The sequence below is a fragment of the Oryctolagus cuniculus genome, chromosome 3, assembly GCF_964237555.1.
Source record: "Oryctolagus cuniculus chromosome 3, mOryCun1.1, whole genome shotgun sequence".
NCBI lineage: Eukaryota > Metazoa > Chordata > Mammalia > Lagomorpha > Leporidae > Oryctolagus > Oryctolagus cuniculus.
In genome coordinates this window covers 141,718,654-141,737,691 of record NC_091434.1, presented here as the reverse complement: position 1 = coordinate 141,737,691, position 19,038 = coordinate 141,718,654, and the positions used below count along the sequence as shown (strand labels likewise).

The window sequence follows — 19,038 nt, the reverse complement described above, 5'->3', positions numbered from 1 at the left end:
GTACCAGCCTAAATGCCCATCAACAGTAGACTGGATAAAGAAATTATGGGATATGTGCTCTACAGAATACTATACAGCAGTAAAAAACAATGAAATCCGGTCATTTGCAACAAAATGGAGGAATCTGGAAAACATCAGCTGAGTGAAATAAGCCAGTCCCAAAGGGACAAATATCATATGTTCTCCCTTATCGGTGACAACTAACCGAGCACCATAAAGGAAACCTGTTGAAGTGAAATGGACACTATGAGAAACGGTGACTTGATCAGCCCTTGCCCTGACTGTTGATGAACAACTTAATACTTTATCCATTTTAGTATTTTTTTGTTCTACTTAATACTATTGGTTGAACTCTGTAATTAATACGCAATTATTATGAAGTGTTGAAACTTAACTGAAAAAGAAATTATGGGATATGTACTCTACAGAATACTATACAGCAGTCAAAAACCATGAAACCCAGTCATTTGCAACAATGGAAAACATCATGCTGAGTGAATTAAGCCAGTCCCAAAGGGACAAATATCATATGTTCTCCCTGATTGGGGACAACTAACTGATAACCGAAGGGGAAACTTGTTGAAGTGAAATGGACACTACGAGAAACAGTGACTTGATCAGCTCTTGTCCTGACTGTTGATGTACAATGTAACACTTTATCCATTTTAGTACTTTTTTTATTCTAGTACTATTGGTTGAACTCTGTAATTTACAGACAATTATTCTTAGGTGTTTAAATTTTAACTGAAAAGTGATCCCTGTAAAATATAAGAGTGGGAATAAGAGAGGGAGGAGGTGTACAATTTGGGACATGCTCAATTGGACTTGCCCCAAATGGTAGAGTTGGAAACATGCCAGGGGATTCCAATTCAATCCCATCAAGGTGGCATGAACCAATGCCATCTCACTAGTCCAAGTGATCAATTTCAGTTCACAATTGATCACACTGATTGGTCTAAGAGTCAAAGGGATCACACAAACAAGACTAGTGTCTGCTAATACTAACTGATAGAATCAAAAAGGGAGAGAATGATCCATCATGGGAAGTGGGATACACAGCAGACTCATAGAATGGTAGATGTCCTAAACAGCACTCTGGCCTCAGAATCAGACCTTAAGGCATTCAGATATGGCTGAAGAGCCCATGAGAGTATTTTAGTCATGGAAAGCCAAGACACTCCGGAAAAAAAAAAGACCTAAATGAAAGATCTCTGTGAGTGAGATCCCAGTGGAAAGAACGGGGCCATCAAAGAAGGAGGTCCCTTTCTCTGAAGGGAGGAGAGAACTTAAACTTTGACTATGACCCTGTCGGAATAAGATCGAAGTCGGCAAACTCAAAAGGCTTCCATAGCCTTGGCAACTCATGACTAGAGCCTACGGAGATTACTGATGCCATAAACAAGAGTGTCAAATTGTTGAGTCAACAACAGGAGTCACTGTGTACTTACTTTTCATGTGGGATCTGTCCTTAATGTGTTGTCCAATGTGACATAATGCTATAACTAGTACTGAAACAGTATTTTACACTTTGTGTTTCTGTGTGGGTGCAAATTGATGAAATCTTTACTTAATATATACTGAATTGATCTTCTGTATATAAAGAGAATTGAAAATGAATCTTGATGTGAATGGAATGAGAGAGGGAATGGGAGATGGGAGGAGTGCGAGTGGTAGGGAAATTATGGGGGGGGGAAGCCACTGTAATCCATAAACTGTACTTTGGAAATTTATATTTACTAAATTAAAAAAATTAAATAAATAAAAAAAGAAATATGGGATACCGTTAAATGACCAAGTATTCATATTATAGGTAGTCCTGAAGGAGAAGAATAGGAAAAAGGCATTGAGAACCTGCTAAGCAAAATAATATTTGAACATTTCCCACATCTTAAAAGACACATAGACATCCAGTTACAAGAAGCTCAAAGGAGCCCAATTTGACTCAACCAAAAAGGTCTTCTCCAAGGCATATTGTCAAACTGTCAAAAGCTAAAGGCAAGGAGAAATTCCTAAAGATAGTAAGAAAAAGCCTCAAGTTACATGTAAAGGAAAACAAATTGATGTTAGACTTCTCAGTGGAAACCCTACAGGCCAGAAGAGAGTGGGATGATGTATTCAAAGAAAAAAACTTCCAATCAAGAATATTATATCTAGCGAAGCTACCCTTTAAAAGTGAAGGAGAAAATACAGTATTTTTGAGATAAATAAAAACAGAATTCACCTCTTGCAGCCTTATAAAAAATTCTGAAGGGCATCCTGCATTAGAAGTAAATACATGACACCACAAAATTCACTAACAGGGCAAGTAGAATCATTATCCAATCAGCAAAATGACAGGTCTTAGTTCTTATCTATCAATACTAACCTTGAAATGCAATGGATTAAATTCACCAACAAAAACACTTGGGTTGACTGAATGGATTAAAAAAATCATTATCTCACTATATGCTGCCTAAAAGAAACTCAATTTACAAACAGATGCACACAGACTGAGAGTGAAGGGTAGAAAAATAGACACCAGGCAAATGGAACCCAAAGCAAGCAGGTGTAGTTCTTCTGATAGCAGATAAAACAGACTTTAAGTCCAAAACTGTAAAAAGAAGGACCTTACATTTTGATAAAAGGTTGGATTCAGAAGAAGACATAGCAATCATAAATATATATGCACCCAACACAAAACCATGCAGATATATACAGAAAATACTATTAGACCTAAAGGGAGAGAGAAACTACAATACAGTAACAGTGGGTGACTTCAACACCCCACTCTCGTCAATGGACACATCATCCAGACAGAAAATCCATAAAGATACATTGGAGTGGGAACATACTAATGAGCAAATGGACCTAACATTTACAGGATGTTTCACCCAACAGCTACAGAATACACATTCTCCTCATAAGCACACGGATCTTCTAGGATAGACCGCATATTTGGCCACAATTCAAGTCTCAGTAAATTTAAAGACTGAAATTATGCTATGTAATTTCCTCTGTAGTATCTTGAACAAAATGGTTATTCCCAGATTGTACTTTTTTTTTTATTTAAGTAAGATGGACAGGTTGGGCTGGAGGGAGGGAGGAACTCGCCTAGGTTTGCCTCCCCTGTTCTTTGTTCTGAGCTGGGAAGTGTACAGTTGGCGGCCTTTTTTCTTTCTGTGTTCAGGACAGAAGTAGACTCACTCACTGCTCTTGCGCTTAGTCAGCTCTTTCGTGGGGACCCCACAGCCATCAGCAGGGCTGCCCAGTTGGCAAGCACACTCCACTGGCCCTGTGGTGCCAGTGCCTCCTCGATGTGCATGATTGTTTGAAGGGGAAGTTTGTTCTCTTAGGAATTACTGCTTTTGCAAAAAAAGAAAATATATATATATATGTACTATATATATATATATATATATAGTATATATAACTATCAATCACTTCTGTCCTTGAGAAAGTCTTGAATGAACAAAGAATTTATTCCATTGCATTAGTTGATTGTATAGAGGTGCCCTGTTTCATCAGCAGAAGAGGTGAAAAGGCAGTGTGTAAGTTTTTGGTACTGTGTACCACCTGTTGTTGTTCTAAAGCGAAGTATTTATGTACATAAACCATATTCTATTTAATTTTAATATATATATGAATTATAAAAAAAATACTCAGACCATAAAGGATTAAAAGTAGAAATCAATAAGAATAGGACACTCACAACTACTTAGAAATTAAACAGGTCATTGAAGAAATTAAAAAGGAAATAACAAACTTTGTTGAAATATTGAAAATGAAAATATATAGAAACCTGTAGGATACAGCAAAAGTAGTACTAAGAAGATGGTTTACAGTACCAAGTGTTTACATTTAAAAAAAACGTCTCAAAGGTCTAATGATGCATCTTGAAATTGGTGTAGGGGATGACTTCTTAAATAAGACCCCCCAAAGCACAGACAACCAAAGGAAAGCCAAACAAATGGAAATATATCAAACTCAAACTTCTGCACAGCAAAGGAAGCAATCAACAGGCTGAAGAGACACCCAACAGAATGGGAAAAATATTTGCAAGCCACCTATCTGAGAAAGGATTAATACCCCAAATTTATCAGCAACTTAAAAAACTGAACCTAAAAAACCCACCAATCCAATTGAGAAGTGGGAAAAGGACTTCAATAGACAGTTTTCAAAAGAACAAACACAAATGGCCAACAAATACATGAAAAAATGCTCAACAACACTAGCCATCAGGGAGACACAAATCAAAACCACTGTGAGATATCACCTCACCCTTCTAAGAAGGGTTAAATTCCAAAACACAGAGAGTAACAAATGCTGGTGAGGATGCGGACAACGGGGAACACTTATACACTGTTGATGGAATGCAGATTAGTGCAGCCACTGTGGAAAACTGTGTGGAGATTCTTTTAAAAAACTAGAAATAGACTTGTCATGTGATCCTGCAATCTCACTACTGCATATATACCCAAAAGTCTTGAACACAATGTATCAAAGAGGTACCTGCACCACCATGTTTATAGCATCACTGTTCACAATGGCCAAAATCTGGGATCAACCAAAGTGTCCATCATCAGATGAATGGACATGAAAATGTAGTAATTACACACATTGGGAGTATTATTCAGCTATAAAAATTAATGAAATTCTACCATATGCAGCAAAATGGACCCAACTGGAGGACACCATGCTGACTGAACTAAGCCAGACCCAGAAAGACAAATACTGCTCCCTTATGTATGGGAGCTAAAGTTTAAAAACCAAAGGAGGAAGAGAAAAGAAAGAAATGTCTATCTATCAGTAGTGCTGAAAATATAGTTTTGTAAAACATTTATACCTTTGTCAAACCAATGGTTAAGAATGTTATCCTACTATAATTTTAATGATCTTTGATTACTTTAAAAGTTACTGTATATGGATGAAATGGTCATTCTTCCATTTAATTATTGTTTATAGCTGTTGTTTATATTCCAGTAAACTAGGGCCTTTTTGCTTTTTACCGGTTAAACTTCTTATTCAATGAAGTATTAAGCTTTTTTACTGTAATATAATTTTAAAATGTTATCTCAAAAACTAAAAAAAAGGGAGAAGGAAAAAAGGAGGGAGAGAAGGGGAGGGAGGAAGGGAGTGCATTCTTAGAATTGCATCTACAAATCACATCGAATCTGTTAAAAAAAAAACTTATTAAAAATTAAAGTATGAAAAAAAGAGTACCCAGGGAGTACACAATACTTTTCCTATATTGATTTCCATATCTCAAATGGGAGATCTGTCTTGTGCTTTAATATGAATTAGCTCATTTAATGCTGAGGTTTGGTTTCCAAATATGCATCAGTTTTTGAGACTGAAAGTTACCTATAAAATAGATCAGTTTTCTGCACAACAAATAAGGACACCTTCTAGAACTTAACGAAGAGCAAGTGTCTAACTAGGGAAAATTCAGTGAGTGGAACCTTCCCAGCTAACACCAGGTTGTTTTGAGAACACAGCTCTGAAGGGCCCGGTTCCAGACTCCAGCCTTGGTGGGGACGCCAGCTTGCACCTTGGTTCCCTCTGCTTGTTCAGCCCCTGCTCCTCTTCCTCCTCCTCCTCCTCCTCTTCTTCCTCCTCCTCCTCTCAGGCTGCCTTTCTTTCCTCCATTCCTCCATGACTGCTGTTTGTCGTCTTTATCAACGCCCAAGTCTCCTGTGAATTCTACCAGGCCTGCAGCAGTTTTGATGGTGGACCCCATGGGGAGGTCGTGACTGGCCATCTGAACGCCCCTGCTGTCTCGTCTCACCTCCCTCCTCCTCATCTTACCATGAGCCAACCATGCTGAACTCCCTTTAGTTCTTCAAATGCTAATGTGGGAAACCAAACACAGAATGGGGGACATGAAGAGATTGCTGTGGGTTCTATGATATAGGTCTCTTCCTCCCGTCTTCTCTGCGAGATCCACTTAATGTCACTGCTCACCACTGCTCTGATGTGAATGGGTTCTTTCTAGGAAGTGAGCAGGGATGCCATCCCCATGCAGACACTCAGAGAGCAGAGTTCGCACTTAGCCAGTATCTGGGTCCATAATACATCCAGGTATCTGTTTGAGTGTTGCATCATACCCATTTTTCACAGAGACCTTTGGGCATAGTCTGGACATAACTCCTTACATGCAATAAGTGATTCTAATGTTAGAATTTTAGCTAGTGTGCCAGGATGGTTTTGTTTTGGGGCGTTGCCATGGCAGAGGCAATAACTAAGAGGTAGAGTGGCACTGGTTTAAATAGTGCTGGCTTGATGCACGAGGGAGAAAAAGCTGTTAGGTGCTCTTGCCCTTGAGTTGTTTCTAGGCAAATCACAGTGAATCTGAGATGGAAGTGAGTCCTGGATGATATCCGTGACCTATGCAGCTGCCAGCCCTGTCCACTAGAGGTACCTGCCTTAACCCTACTGAACTCATGAGCTGCCCTAGTCATCTGCTCACTGTCGTTCCTCTTCTTTTCTCCCTAGATTGCTATTTAAATCCTGGGACTACTTTTCAGTGCATGAGTGAGTCTGGCTTAGGGAAGATTTACAGTCATTGGGACTTGAAGGTGACTTACCATTAGCACTTTCTAGTAGGTATTGCACAAAAATGAGGCTTCCATGCACTCTTGCACAAACTGATGGATTCAAGAAAATGTCATTACCTGAGCTTTCAGGAAATCCTTGGACTTCTGCTCCCTTTCATCGAGTTTGATTTGAGTCATATGGACAAGGTTGAAGACCAGGTCTCGCATATTTTCTTGCTCTTTTAAAAGCTTGTTTTCTTCTGTAAGTTGTTGTTCTACTGCCTTGGCTTCAGCATCTGTTAGAACTTTCTTTTGAAAAATAAAACTTCATGGTTATGCTTTGTTTGAAGGAGCACTATAGGACTAGTATCTTAGACTTTTTCTTTCTTAGACTTTCTTTCCTGTGTAGAATTTTATTAAATCATAAAACATAGTAAGTGTACTTTCTTAGCTACAATATTTGTATTTTATAGAAGAAAATGAAAGCCAATGGGTAAACATGATAGCATTTTTTCTTAAGATCATATTTCCAAGTAACTCTAAGAAGAAACATAATAGAATGTTTTAAAATACTTAAAAAGTAGTTTGAGTAAAAAAATAAATTTGAGGGGCCTGCACTGTGGTGCAGTGGGTTAAAGCCCGGCCTGCGGTGCTGGCATCCCATACAGATGCCAGTTCAAGTCCCGGTTGCTCAACTTCTGATCCAGCTCCCTGCTCGTGCGCCTGGGAAAGCAGTGGAGGATGGTCCATGTGCGTGGGCCCCTGCACCTGTGTGGGAGACCCAGAAGAAGCTCCTGGCTTTGGATTGGCTCAGCTCTGGCCTTATGGCTATTTTGAGAGTGAACCAGCAGCAGATCTCTCTGTCTCTACCTCTCTCTGTAACTCTTTCAAATAAATAAAATAAATCTTTAAATAAATTTGAAATTTTATGAAGCATTGTTTTTTACTTGTAATGTAACAATAGCCTCTTTTTGTAAAATCTGATTCATTCATATAATTTTAAAAATTTTATTTGAAAGGCAGAAGGACAGAGGGGGAGAGGGATGCTTTCCATCTGATGGTTTACTCCCCAGACAGCTGCAACAGCAAGAGCTGGTTGAGGCCGAAGTCAGGAGCTCCCATGATGGTGGCAGGGACCCAAGTACTTGGGCCATCCTCTGCTGCCTTCCCACGCACATAGCAGAGAAGTGGGAACTCAAACTGGCACTCCAAGATGGGAAGACAGCATTTCAAATGGCAGCTTAACCCACTGTGCCACAATGCCAGCCCCTAGTTGATGTAATTTTGCTGGCTGCAATTTACTATTTTCTTTCTCACATTTAATGTGACTGCAGTGAACTCTAGGATGAGGAGCTGGGCCATGCAGCACCACACTATTTGATGACTCTTATTTAGGAGGTTTCATGGAGCATGATTTAAAACACAACTGTGGCCTCATTTTTAAGTTTATTTTTTATTTTAATTGAAATGCAAAGAGAGAGATGGAGGGAGAGGGAGAGGGGGAGGAGGGAGGGAGAGAGATTGACTGATTTTCCATCTACTGGTTCTCTCTCCAAATGCCTACAACAGCCAGGGCTGGGCCAAGCTGAAGGCAGGAGCCAGGAGCTCCATCCAGGTCTCTCACTTGGGTGGCAGGGATCTAAGTGCTTGAACCGTCATCTGCCTCCCCGGGTGTATATTAGTAGGAAGCTGGATGGGAAGTAGAGGCCAGTCTTGATTCCAGGCCCTCTGATATGGCACACAGATGATACCCAAGCAGCAGCTTACCCCACTGTACAACGACACCTGACCCTGGCTGAGCTGTTAAGACATGGTTAAGAAGCCTGTGACCCATATCAGAGTGCCCAGGTTCATTTCCTGGCTCCTGCTCCTGAATCCAGCTTCCTGCCAATGCAGACCCTGGGAGGCAGAGCTGATGGCTCAGGCGGTTTGCCCTGCCATGCAAGTGGGAGACCTGAACTGAATTTCCAGCTCTGGCTCCACACGCAGCCCAGCTCAGGCCACTCTGGGATGCGTGGAGTGAACCAGTGGATGGGAGTTCCATTTCCCTCCCTCGCAAAAAAATTGTGTTTTTAAAAAGCACAAAATAAGCCAGTCCCCAAAGGGCAAATACTATATGTTCTCCCTGATCTCTCGGAATGAACGGAGCCCCTAAAATGATGAAAGTGAAACTGACACTTTGAGATGTGATGACTTTGAACAGCCCTCTCCACTGATGAGGAACAGTTACTTCTTTCATACAATTTGTTGAACTCTTTACTTAGTATAGAGTTAAACTTATATGTAAAAAGTTAATTGAAAATAGATCTTAGTAAGAAAAAAAAAACTAAGAATGGGAATAGGAGAGGGTGGAGGAAGAAGGGTAGGTGTGTGGTGGGAAGAATCACTATGTTCCTAAAGTTGTATTTAGGAAGTGCATTACATCTGTATACCTGAAATCAAAGGCTTATGGGGGAAAAAGCACACTGATTTTTTATCAACCATTCTTAGAAGCTTAAGTGAAAGTTACTGTTCACCTGTTGGGCCAAATTCCTCTTGATTAATTCGACTTCTTTGTGGCGCTCTTTCCTTTTCTCAGACAATGTAGAAGCCTCTTTGGGAAAAGTTTCAAGCTGGAAATAAACATTTAAAACAGGCATTTATGTCAGAAAGAAATTTTCAACATCATGTAGTTGACCTCATCATGTATTTTCTAAAACTGTGGGCAAATCATGATTCTCTGTCTTACAGGGATTGCCCATTATACTATAAAAGTCCTGGTGAACTAAAACTTAAGGTCTACCAAAAATCTAGCATTCACCAGCTGCAATGTTTTTATCTAATTTTTTTTTCACTTAGAAATAAGATAAATCAGGGCCGGTGCTGTGGTGGTAGCAGGTGAAACTGCTGCCTGCAGTGCCGGCATCCCCTATGGGTGCTGGTTCAAGTCCTGGCTGCTCCACTTCCGATCCAGCTCTCTGTTATGGCCTGGAAAAGCAGTAGAAGATGACCCAAGACCTTGGGCCCCTGCACCCACATGGGAGATCTAGAAGGAGCTCCTGGCTCCTGGCTTCGGATCAGCACGGTTCCAGCCATTGTGGCCATTTGAGGAGTGATGGAAGACCTTTCTCTCTACCTCTGCCTCTGCTTCTCTGTAACTCTGTCTTCTAAATAAATAAATCTTTTTTTAAAAAAAGAAATCTTACTAACAATAGCTAATATTTATTGAGCATTGACTAAGCGTTTAGTAAGGTTCTAAGACTTGAATCGTTAGAGACGCCTCCGTGGAAAACCCAAGAAGTCACTCACCTTTCTACTTTTGGGAAGGTGAGGCCCCCTGGACAGAGGAGGTCCAGCTGGCACCCTGAGTCCCTGCCTGGTTCTCTGCTAGGGCTGCGCTGGGAGCTGGCAATGCTCTTCCTGTTCTGCTACCGTGTGTAGACTCAAGGTACCTGAACATTGACCAGGACCAGGAGAGCTTACACATTGTTGATATACAATATGATGGGATCCCATTCACCAGGTACAATATCCACTAAAGGTTCCCAGTAGATTTATTTTCCTGGCTTGTGGTCTCAAACTCATTGGTTATGCCCAGCGTTTTGCAGTACAAACAATACAGCGATGAGTTGTATCTGCTTTTGCATTCTATCTGCTTCTCTGATGCCCTTTTCAATTCTCGATAAATAAGTGTGCTTGGTTTGTGGAAGAGGAGACAAGTTGAGTTGTTGGTACCAAACCTCCATGGTGTCCTCATGAACAGAACTCCATTTTTGCTCAGCGTTGCAAGGTATCCAGACATTCTCAGACCCCTGTGTGGCTGGGGCTGACCACGCAGGACAAGCCACTGAAATGTGAGTGCAAGTCTACTGGCTCCTGTTTTCCTGCCCAAAAGACAGAGCCAGCCCAGTGCATTTTGCTCTCTGGCCCGCCACTTTCCCATAGGGGCCCATGCTAAAGGAGGAAAGGCCATCTCGTAGCCAGGAGGAAGCAGCATCCACAGGAAGGAGGGCAGAGAGGGGAGCTGAAGGGCTGGGACTCCAACGCCATGGACGTTCTCTGCTGTGCCTGCCTCGGGGCTTTTCCTATGTGAAGGCAGTGGAGTTAAGTTTCTGTTACTGGCTGAAGCCGAACTGCAAACCTGATTGACAGTAGCTTTGAAGGACACCTCCTAAAGCAATCTGGAAACTAGGCTGGAACTCTCCTGAAGTCTTCCCTAAGGCAGCAGGGAAACACACACCTAACAAGTTCAGAATTCTGATTACGTGGGCTGAGATGACCTGAGATATTTGCGCCATTACTTTTGTGAGCCCCAAATTGCATGTGTCAGCAGCCTGGGTAAGGGTACTTATTTTCTTTATTTCAGTTCTTGTAGCATAGCATTTGACACTTTATAAAAACCTGTGTTTATTGCAACCAAACTACAGAAATGTGTCAGGTAAGGAAGGAATCTTTTTCTGCATACCTCTATGTCCAATGCTACTTACTCCCCGGGAGTCACTGCTAAACATTTTGGCATTGATTCTTGCAGGTATTTTCTTTATTTTTTTTTTAAAGATTTTATTTATTTATTTGAGAGGTAGAGTTACAGACATTGAGAGGGAGAGACAGAGAGAAAGGTCTTTTGTTGGTTCACTCTCCAGATGGCCACAACAGCTGGAGCTGTGCCTATCCGAAGCCAGGAGCCAGGTGCTTCCTCCCAGTCTCCCATGTGGGTGCAGGGGCCCAAGGACTTGAGCCATCTTATACTGCTTTCCCAGGCCATAGCAGAGAGCTGGATTGGAAGAGGGGAAGCCAGGGCTAGAACCAGCACTCATATGGGATGCCGGTGCCACAGGTGGAGGATTAACCTACTACACCATGGCGCCAGCCCCATCTTGCAGGTATTTTCAACGCACCTGTAACTTTCATAAAAGCTAGAACCTTAGACACTAGTCTGTTGCTGGAAACATCCCAGTTATTTGATACCAGCAAACCTCAGTTTAACACTTTGATGTTTTTTTTTTTCCTGAAATATTTCAAACTCCCATGAGGCCTGTGTCCTTGGTTTCTGGGAGAGTCTTCCTGCACAGTCAGAAGCCATAGGAGACCCAAGCAAACTGTCTCCAGGGGGAGATTTGTTCTGATGGAGAGCCGGAGCCCTCATGCTTATTTTTCATTTTTGTCCTCCTTGGATTGCATGCAGGTCTGAAATACTCATTGGGAGTGACTGGCCTGATTCACTCCTGTTTTTAAGTCCTGCCAAATGTGGGCAGCGGCTGGGCTATGGAGGGACTAATAATAGCTATTCAGGTCAAAGAGGAACGTAGTCCATCCCTGAACCTGTACTAGCAAAGATTTTGCTCAAAATCAATGAAGGAAGAGGATTTTTAAATATCTATTTATTTATTTGAAAGAGTTACACACAGAGAGAAGGAGAAGTGCAGGGAGAGGGAAAGAAGGGGAGGGGGAGTGAGAGGGGGAGGGGAGCGAGAAAGAGAGAGAGAGAGAGAGAGAGAGAGAGAGAGAGAGAGGTCTTCCATCTGCTTCACTTCCCAATTGGCCACAATGGCCAGAGCTGTGCTGATCTGAAGCCAGAAGCCAGGAGCTTCGTCTGGGTCTCCTACTTGGGTGCAGGGGCCCAAAGACTTGGGCCATCTTCTACTGCTTTCCCAGGCCACAGCAGAGAGCTGGATGAGAAGTGGAGCTGCTAGGTCTTGAACCAGCACCCATATGAAATGCTGGCACTGCAGGCGGCGGCTTCACCTGCTATGCCATAGTGCTGGCCCAAGGATTTAAATTTCTGTTAGTTTTATATTATAAGCATGCTATTTTGTGAACTGAATAGCTAGAAGTATCATGACACTTTTATTTAAGAGTTGCACATTCTTCAAATTTTTCTTAGTCAACATGATCCCAATCAAAATACCAAGGACATTCTTCTCTGATCTAGAAAAAAATGCTGCTAAAATTTGTATGGAAACAAAAAAGACTCCAAATAGCTAAAGCAATCTTATACAACAAAGAGAGGGGCTGGTGTTGTGGCATAGCAGGCAAAGCCACTGCCTACATTGCCAGCATCCCATATTGGTGCTGGTTCAAGTCCTAGCTGCTCCACTTCTCATCCAGCTCCCTGCTAATGCTTCTGGGAAAGCAGTGGAAGATGGTCCAGGTGCAGCCAACCAGTCTTTGACAACTGAGCTAAAAAATCAATCCCTGGAGAAAAGACATTCCCTTTAACAAACAGTGTTGGAAAAATTGGGTCTACATATGCAGAACTATGAAACTAACCCCCTCCCTTACACCTTATATAAAAATCAACTCACAATTGATGAAGGATCTAAATTCATGACCAAACACCATCAAATTACTAGAGGAAAACATTGGGTAAACTCTGCAAGTCACTGGCATAGGCAAAGACTTCTTGGACATGACCCCAGAAGCATAGGCAATAAAAGCGAAAATTGACAAATAGGATTACATCAAACTAAGAAGCTTCTGCATTGCAAAGGAAAGACTCAACACAGTGAACAAGCAACTGACAGAATGGGAGAAAATATTTGTCAACTATGCAAAGATAGAGGATTAATATACAGATGTATAAATGTTTAAAGAAACTCAACAATGGAGCCAGCACTGTGGCACAGTGGGTAAAGCCACTGCCTGCAATGCAGGCATCCCATATAGGTGCTGGTTCAAGTCCTATCTGCTTCACTTCTGATCTAGCTCTCTGCTATGGCCTGGGAAAGTAGCAAAAGATGGCCCAAATGCTTGGGACCCTGTACCAAGGAGACCCAGAAGCTTTTGGCTCCTGGCTTTGGATCGGCCCTGCTGCAGTCATTGTAGCCATCTGGGGAGTGAAACAGTGAATGGAAGACCTCTCTCTCTCCCTCCCTCCCTTCCCCTGCTTCTCTGTAACTCCTGCCTTTCAAATAAATAAATGATTTTTTTTAAAAAAAGAAACTCAACAACAAACAACCCAGTTAAGAAATAGGCAAAGGACATGAATGGGCATTTTTCAAAGGATGAAATACAAATGGCCAACAGACACATGAAAAAATTGCTCAAGATCAGTAACCATCAGGGAAATTAAAATAAAAACCACAATGAGGTTTCACTTCACCCCAGTTAGAATGGCTCTCAAACAGAAAACACCTAATTGCAGTTAGAATGGTTACCATTCAAAAATTAAAAAAACAATAAATGCTGGTGAGGATGTGAGGAAAAGTGTACAATACACTGTTGGTGGGAATGTAAATTAGTATAACCATTATGGAAGACAATATGAAGATTCCTCAGAAATCTGAAAATAGATCTATCACATGACCTAGCCATCGCACTCCTCAGAATTTACCCAAACTAAATGAAATCAATATATGAAAGAATTATTTGCACCCTCATGTTTATTGCAGCTCAATTCACAATAGCTAAGATATGGAATCAACCCAGATTTCCATCAACTGATGACCAGATTAAAAAATGTGGTATACATACACAATGGAATAATACTTGTCCATAAAAAAGAATGAAATGTCTTTTGCAGCAAAATGGATGCAAGCAGAAACCATCATGCTTAGTTAGATAAACCAATGCCCAAAAGACAAATATCACGTTTTCTCTGATTTGTGGTAATTAACATAGAATACAAAAACATGTATAGGAACGAAATGGACACCTTGTGATATGATTGTTGTTTTTAGCCCTTGTTTATACTCTTGTGGAACTGTGGTCTTGTTGAATATTATGGTTAGTGGTGCATGAAGCCTGTGACTATAAAGTGGGGTGAAATTATGTTTTTCTTGGCAGTTGGCACTGTGGCACAGTGGGTAAAGCCACCATCTGCAGTGCCAGCATCCCATATGGGTGCTAGTTCAAGTCCCCGCTGCTCCACTTATGATCCACCTCCCTGCTAATGTGCTTGGGAAAGCAATGGAAGATAGTCCAAGTGCTTGAGCCCCTGAACCCATGTGGGAAATCTGGAAGAAGTTCTTGGCTCTTGGTTTCAGCCTGGCCCAGTCCCAGCTGTTGTGGCTATTTGGAGAGTAAACCAGCAGATTGAAGATTTTTGATCTCTGTCCCTCTCTCTCTGTAATTATGACTTATAAATAAATAAATAATCTTTAAAAAATTATATTTTTGCAAAAATTTTTAAAAAAGGAAGGAAAGAAAAGGGATTGAGGGAGGAAGAATAGGAAGGGAACTATGACTATCTTCTTAGAATTGTACCTATGAGATACATGAAATCTATTCTCTCTATATTAATAAAATTTTTAAAAATTAGCCTGCGATGGGCTAGCATTTTGGTGTAGCAGGTAAAGCTGCTGCCTGCAAAGCTGGCATCTCATACGGATGCCAGTTCAAGTCCTGGCTGCTCTACTTCTGCTCCAGCTCCCTGTTAATGACCAAGGAGAAACAACAGAGGATGGCCCATGTGTTTGGTCCCTGCCACCCATATAGGAGACCTGAATAAAGCTCCTGGCTTCATCCTGGCCATTGTGGCCATCTGGAGAGTGAGGCAGCAGATGGAGGATCTATCTCCCTCTAACTGTGCCTTTCAAACAAATAAATCTCTTTTAAAAGTTACCCTGCTATAGTTATTGAGTTTAGAGTCCCACCTGGGGTTGCCTTGGCTGCACCTGATCAAATGATTTTGCAGGCCTTACATGGTCTGTGGACAGGATGTTCCCCACTCCTGAACTACAGATATGTTCTTGTTGGTCTTTAGCTAGAGGTCACTGCCAAGGTTCTGAAGTAATTTCTTCAAAAAGATGACACGTGTTTTAACATACTGAAAGGCAATGTATAGACTTGGAAAAGAGCTTGGGGCTGAACTAATGATAACTACACAGAAAACAAGATATTTATAAGTTCCTGAGGACACAAAATTTTGTAAGGAAGACTAATTTGATTACATGGTTCAGGTGTGGCTGGTACTTATGTATTTATAAATATATAAACACCAAATTCTGAACTAACCAGAATTATGAGAATATTGGGTAAAGAAGGTGTGGTGTGAACAGTGGTCTAACTGAAAGCCAACACCTCATCTTACATAGTAAGAAATACAAAGATCAAGACAAAAACAAAAAATTCAACCAGCAACGTTTTAGGCATGTTTCTTAGATTATGAAGATACATTTCCCCTCCCCCGAATCATCTGAAGGGAAAGCCCATGACTAGGAACAGGAAATACATGGGAAATATTTCTATGCTGGGGGTAGACATCACCAATCAGTCACAGAGCTCTTATATGACAAGCCAGTTTTGGGCTTCAGAATCCTTTGCAGCATGGTCACTACAGGGAGCTCCCACCAAATGGATGGAGCTGATATTTGAGATGAAACCCATTTGCCTTGCCATCATTTTTATCCCCTGCAGTGATGCCAGTTTGGAGGTTAGAAACACATTGCATAGCCAGGAGTTCAATGGATCTAGCACCTAAACCTGGCCAGAGAGAAGAGGTAAGGTTCTACACACTCGGTTGCTTCCTCTCAGAGACTGGTCCTCTTTTCACCAAGGAAGCACTGAGCCAGGCTCCAGACAAGCACACAGCCCTCTCCAGGAGCCTCTGCCCTGTTAGTCATGCTTAGTCACGAGCACGGGCAGGTCATCTCAGAGAGGCAACAGGAACAAACCCTCACAGAGAACAGAGAGGCGGTAAGACGGGAGCATCTTGCTGAAGATACCTCTTGGACATCTGCTGACCGGAGCACACTTCTAATAGTGCACGGCCTTAGCCAGGTGGCCTGTATTGGTTCTAGTTGCTCTCAGCTAGCTGGGTCACCTGCCCATCTATGCTTAGTTTATTTGATCTGGTCCTTAACTGCTAGACTCTGCCATGACATCATGCTGCATTTGATTGTTTTTGCTTGAAAAGACAGTGCTCCATTTGGCCCTACCCCGTAACAAACCCTCTGGCTCTTCCTGAATTGGAAGGTCCGGTTATTTTCCTTGGCCAGGCTGTTACCTGACCCAGACAAGGCATTTCACTAATCTTGGGCTAGGAAAAAGAGATTGAAAAACATTATAGGGCTCTAGACTCTACCAGCAGTCTTCAAAAAGTTCATGAAAAAATGTGTCCTATGAAAAACCTGCATGGATTTCAAACAATTCCTTGTACCAAAATAAACTTATTTTTTAATCCCATTTTCCAAGCGCTTTGGCAGTGCCCTCATTTAATAGGTTTGGTGCATTTGAAAATTACCTTTTCTCTGATAACTTTCCTTCCTTTTCTCCTGGCAGGAAAAACAGCTTCTCAAAACATTTTCATGTCAAATGATGGCAGTGAACTTAAAAGTCAAGACAGTGGTCTATAGCACCCACCTCTAATAGTAGCCTTTGGTGTGTTGCTTGAGTCTGAGCAAATGTATCCCAGGACACTTTCAACTGCAGCTCCAGCTTCTTCAAATGTCGAAAATCTCGCTCTTTCTCTCTTTGCTTACGAGACAGTTCGTCATGGTAGTTATGCTTGTCGATGAGGCTATTCCGCAAATTGAGATCCAAGATCCCTCTGTTCCAGGTAAGTGCAGAAAAGGAAAGTGAATTGCCATTGCATGGCCCGCATGGCCTTCGAAACTGAACGTGATAGCATTCTCAGCATGTACACACGGAAATATCCTCATGTTGGAACCATACGTTGTCAATCATGCCCACCACCACTAGGTTTTGGAGTTGGTACCATTTAGGGCAACAACCTTACAAACAGAAAGGCAACCAGAATAGCAAAATGGCAGAGACAGATGCCCCCAATTCCTCTGAAATTGTACCTCACGTAGGAAGAAAACTCGCCCAGAGGATTGCACCATAGAATTGCTCCCATTAGGAATAAGTGAAGATAACCTCAGAAATACCATTCACTTGTTGGTAAACATCCCTGAATTACACAACACTCTCCAGGGATAGACTATCCCAGAGGCACATTTTAGAAACTTACAACATAAAACAGATTTTTCCCCCTTAACATTTGATCACAGAATTGAAGAAAATGATGAGTCGAGAAGGGGGAAATACTTCAAATGTTTTCTTTGATAATTTTTCATTAGGGTAAAAATCAATTTAAAATCCTATAAAATGTTCATTGAGTCGACAGAATACTGAGATTATTTTCTGAATCCTCAAACACAAACTGAAGTCTCAGATGTCAGGTGCACATAACGACCACTGACCTCTCACTTAGTGACGTGGCTTCATTCTCTCTGGCCAGTTCCAGCATCTTGGCCAACTGGTTGTATTCTCGTTCCCGGATTTCAAGTAAGGCTCGTTTGCCTTCTACTTCCTTCATTACATCCTCCTTCTCTTCCACTACAGCGCTAATTTTGGTTTCAACTTTCTTTATGGAGTCATTTAGCTCTTTGACTTCGCATTCCAAGACAAGTTTTTTCTTTTCTGTTTCTCTGTAGAAGACAGACAGGCACACATAAACACACATGTGCATGGACACACACACACACACACACACACACACACACACACAATTTACCTTATTCTGAGCCCATGCTGCCTGAAACTGTTAACTTCCCAACCAGGCGGCAGAAGAGTTGGTTATAAATTCAGTGACTAGAAGTGGGTGGAGGCCACAGAGGAATGGGGCATGGAGGGTATCATCCTTAGACAGCTGCAGAGGAAAAGCAGCCCATCTTCCTCTCCTGTCAACCAACTGCTCTCACCTCTGGGAATCTACTCCCTTCCTCACTAGCTTCTCACAAGGGACCTAAATTTCTCATCTTTGGTGCCAGTGAGCTTGGATTTTAGAACTATTAGTGCCTGCTGCATTTTTCCCTCTTCTCTCTAAATTGTTTCTTCAACAATTAGTTCCTCTAAACTTTGAGAATCTCCCCCATGACCTCTGTCTCAGGCGTCAGATACAGAAATACGTGGCAAAGAAAAGAGTTACTATCACTGGGGCTTTAAGCAGCTGCTTGATTGACTTGCTTCCAAGACCATGAACTTCAAAACTGTTCACCTAATTTGTCCCCAGCTCTGTGAAAGTCAATTGGATTTCTCCATAAAGATATGATTTATGAGTTAGGAATAGAATTTGAATCCATAATTAAAACAGAAATATGTATGAATGATAATAATTTGCTGCACTTCTTTCTTTTAAAGAACTTGACATATATGACCTAGACAGGGCCCAGAGCAGACATTCCTAAAGTTACCATAGTAATGTGATATGTCTAGTGAGTAGGCAAGGAGGGGCTGAAAGTGAAAATATTGATTCATACACTTTTTTCCGTGTTGTTTTTTCTATCTCTTTCACAATTTGTACAGGAATAGTTTGATGGTGCGCCACTTCATCCTAGTAAAGAAATAGAGAGCCATGTTAAATTCAGTCTTGGAACAGAGCAAGGAAGACAAGATAATTAAACAGGAAAGAGAGAAGAACTAAAATATGTAGAATTATTTTTAAAAAGATTTATATTTATTTATTTGAATGGCAGAGTTAGAGAGTTAGAGAGAGAGAGAGAGAGAGGAGAGAGAGAGGAGAGAGAGGAGAGAGACAGAGACAGATTGATCTTCTAGCTTCTGGTTCAACCCACAAATGACCACAATAGCCAGAGCTGGGCCA

The 19,038-nt window shown here is 41.5% G+C and overlaps 1 protein-coding gene across 1 annotated transcript in view; it reads right to left on the bottom strand.

Moving 5' to 3' along the window:
* CCDC146 (coiled-coil domain containing 146) overlaps nt 1-19,038 on the bottom strand; it is a 206,088-nt gene that overhangs the window by 24,550 nt on the left and 162,500 nt on the right. Inside the window, exons 7-11 of the mRNA XM_002712021.5 lie at nt 18,695-18,768; nt 17,636-17,863; nt 16,794-16,980; nt 9,029-9,124; nt 6,651-6,821 (exon numbers count right to left, since the gene is read on the bottom strand). Of these exons, the coding sequence (XP_002712067.2) occupies nt 6,651-6,821; nt 9,029-9,124; nt 16,794-16,980; nt 17,636-17,863; nt 18,695-18,768 (756 nt within the window). The remainder of the gene's footprint in view (nt 1-6,650; nt 6,822-9,028; nt 9,125-16,793; nt 16,981-17,635; nt 17,864-18,694; nt 18,769-19,038) is intronic.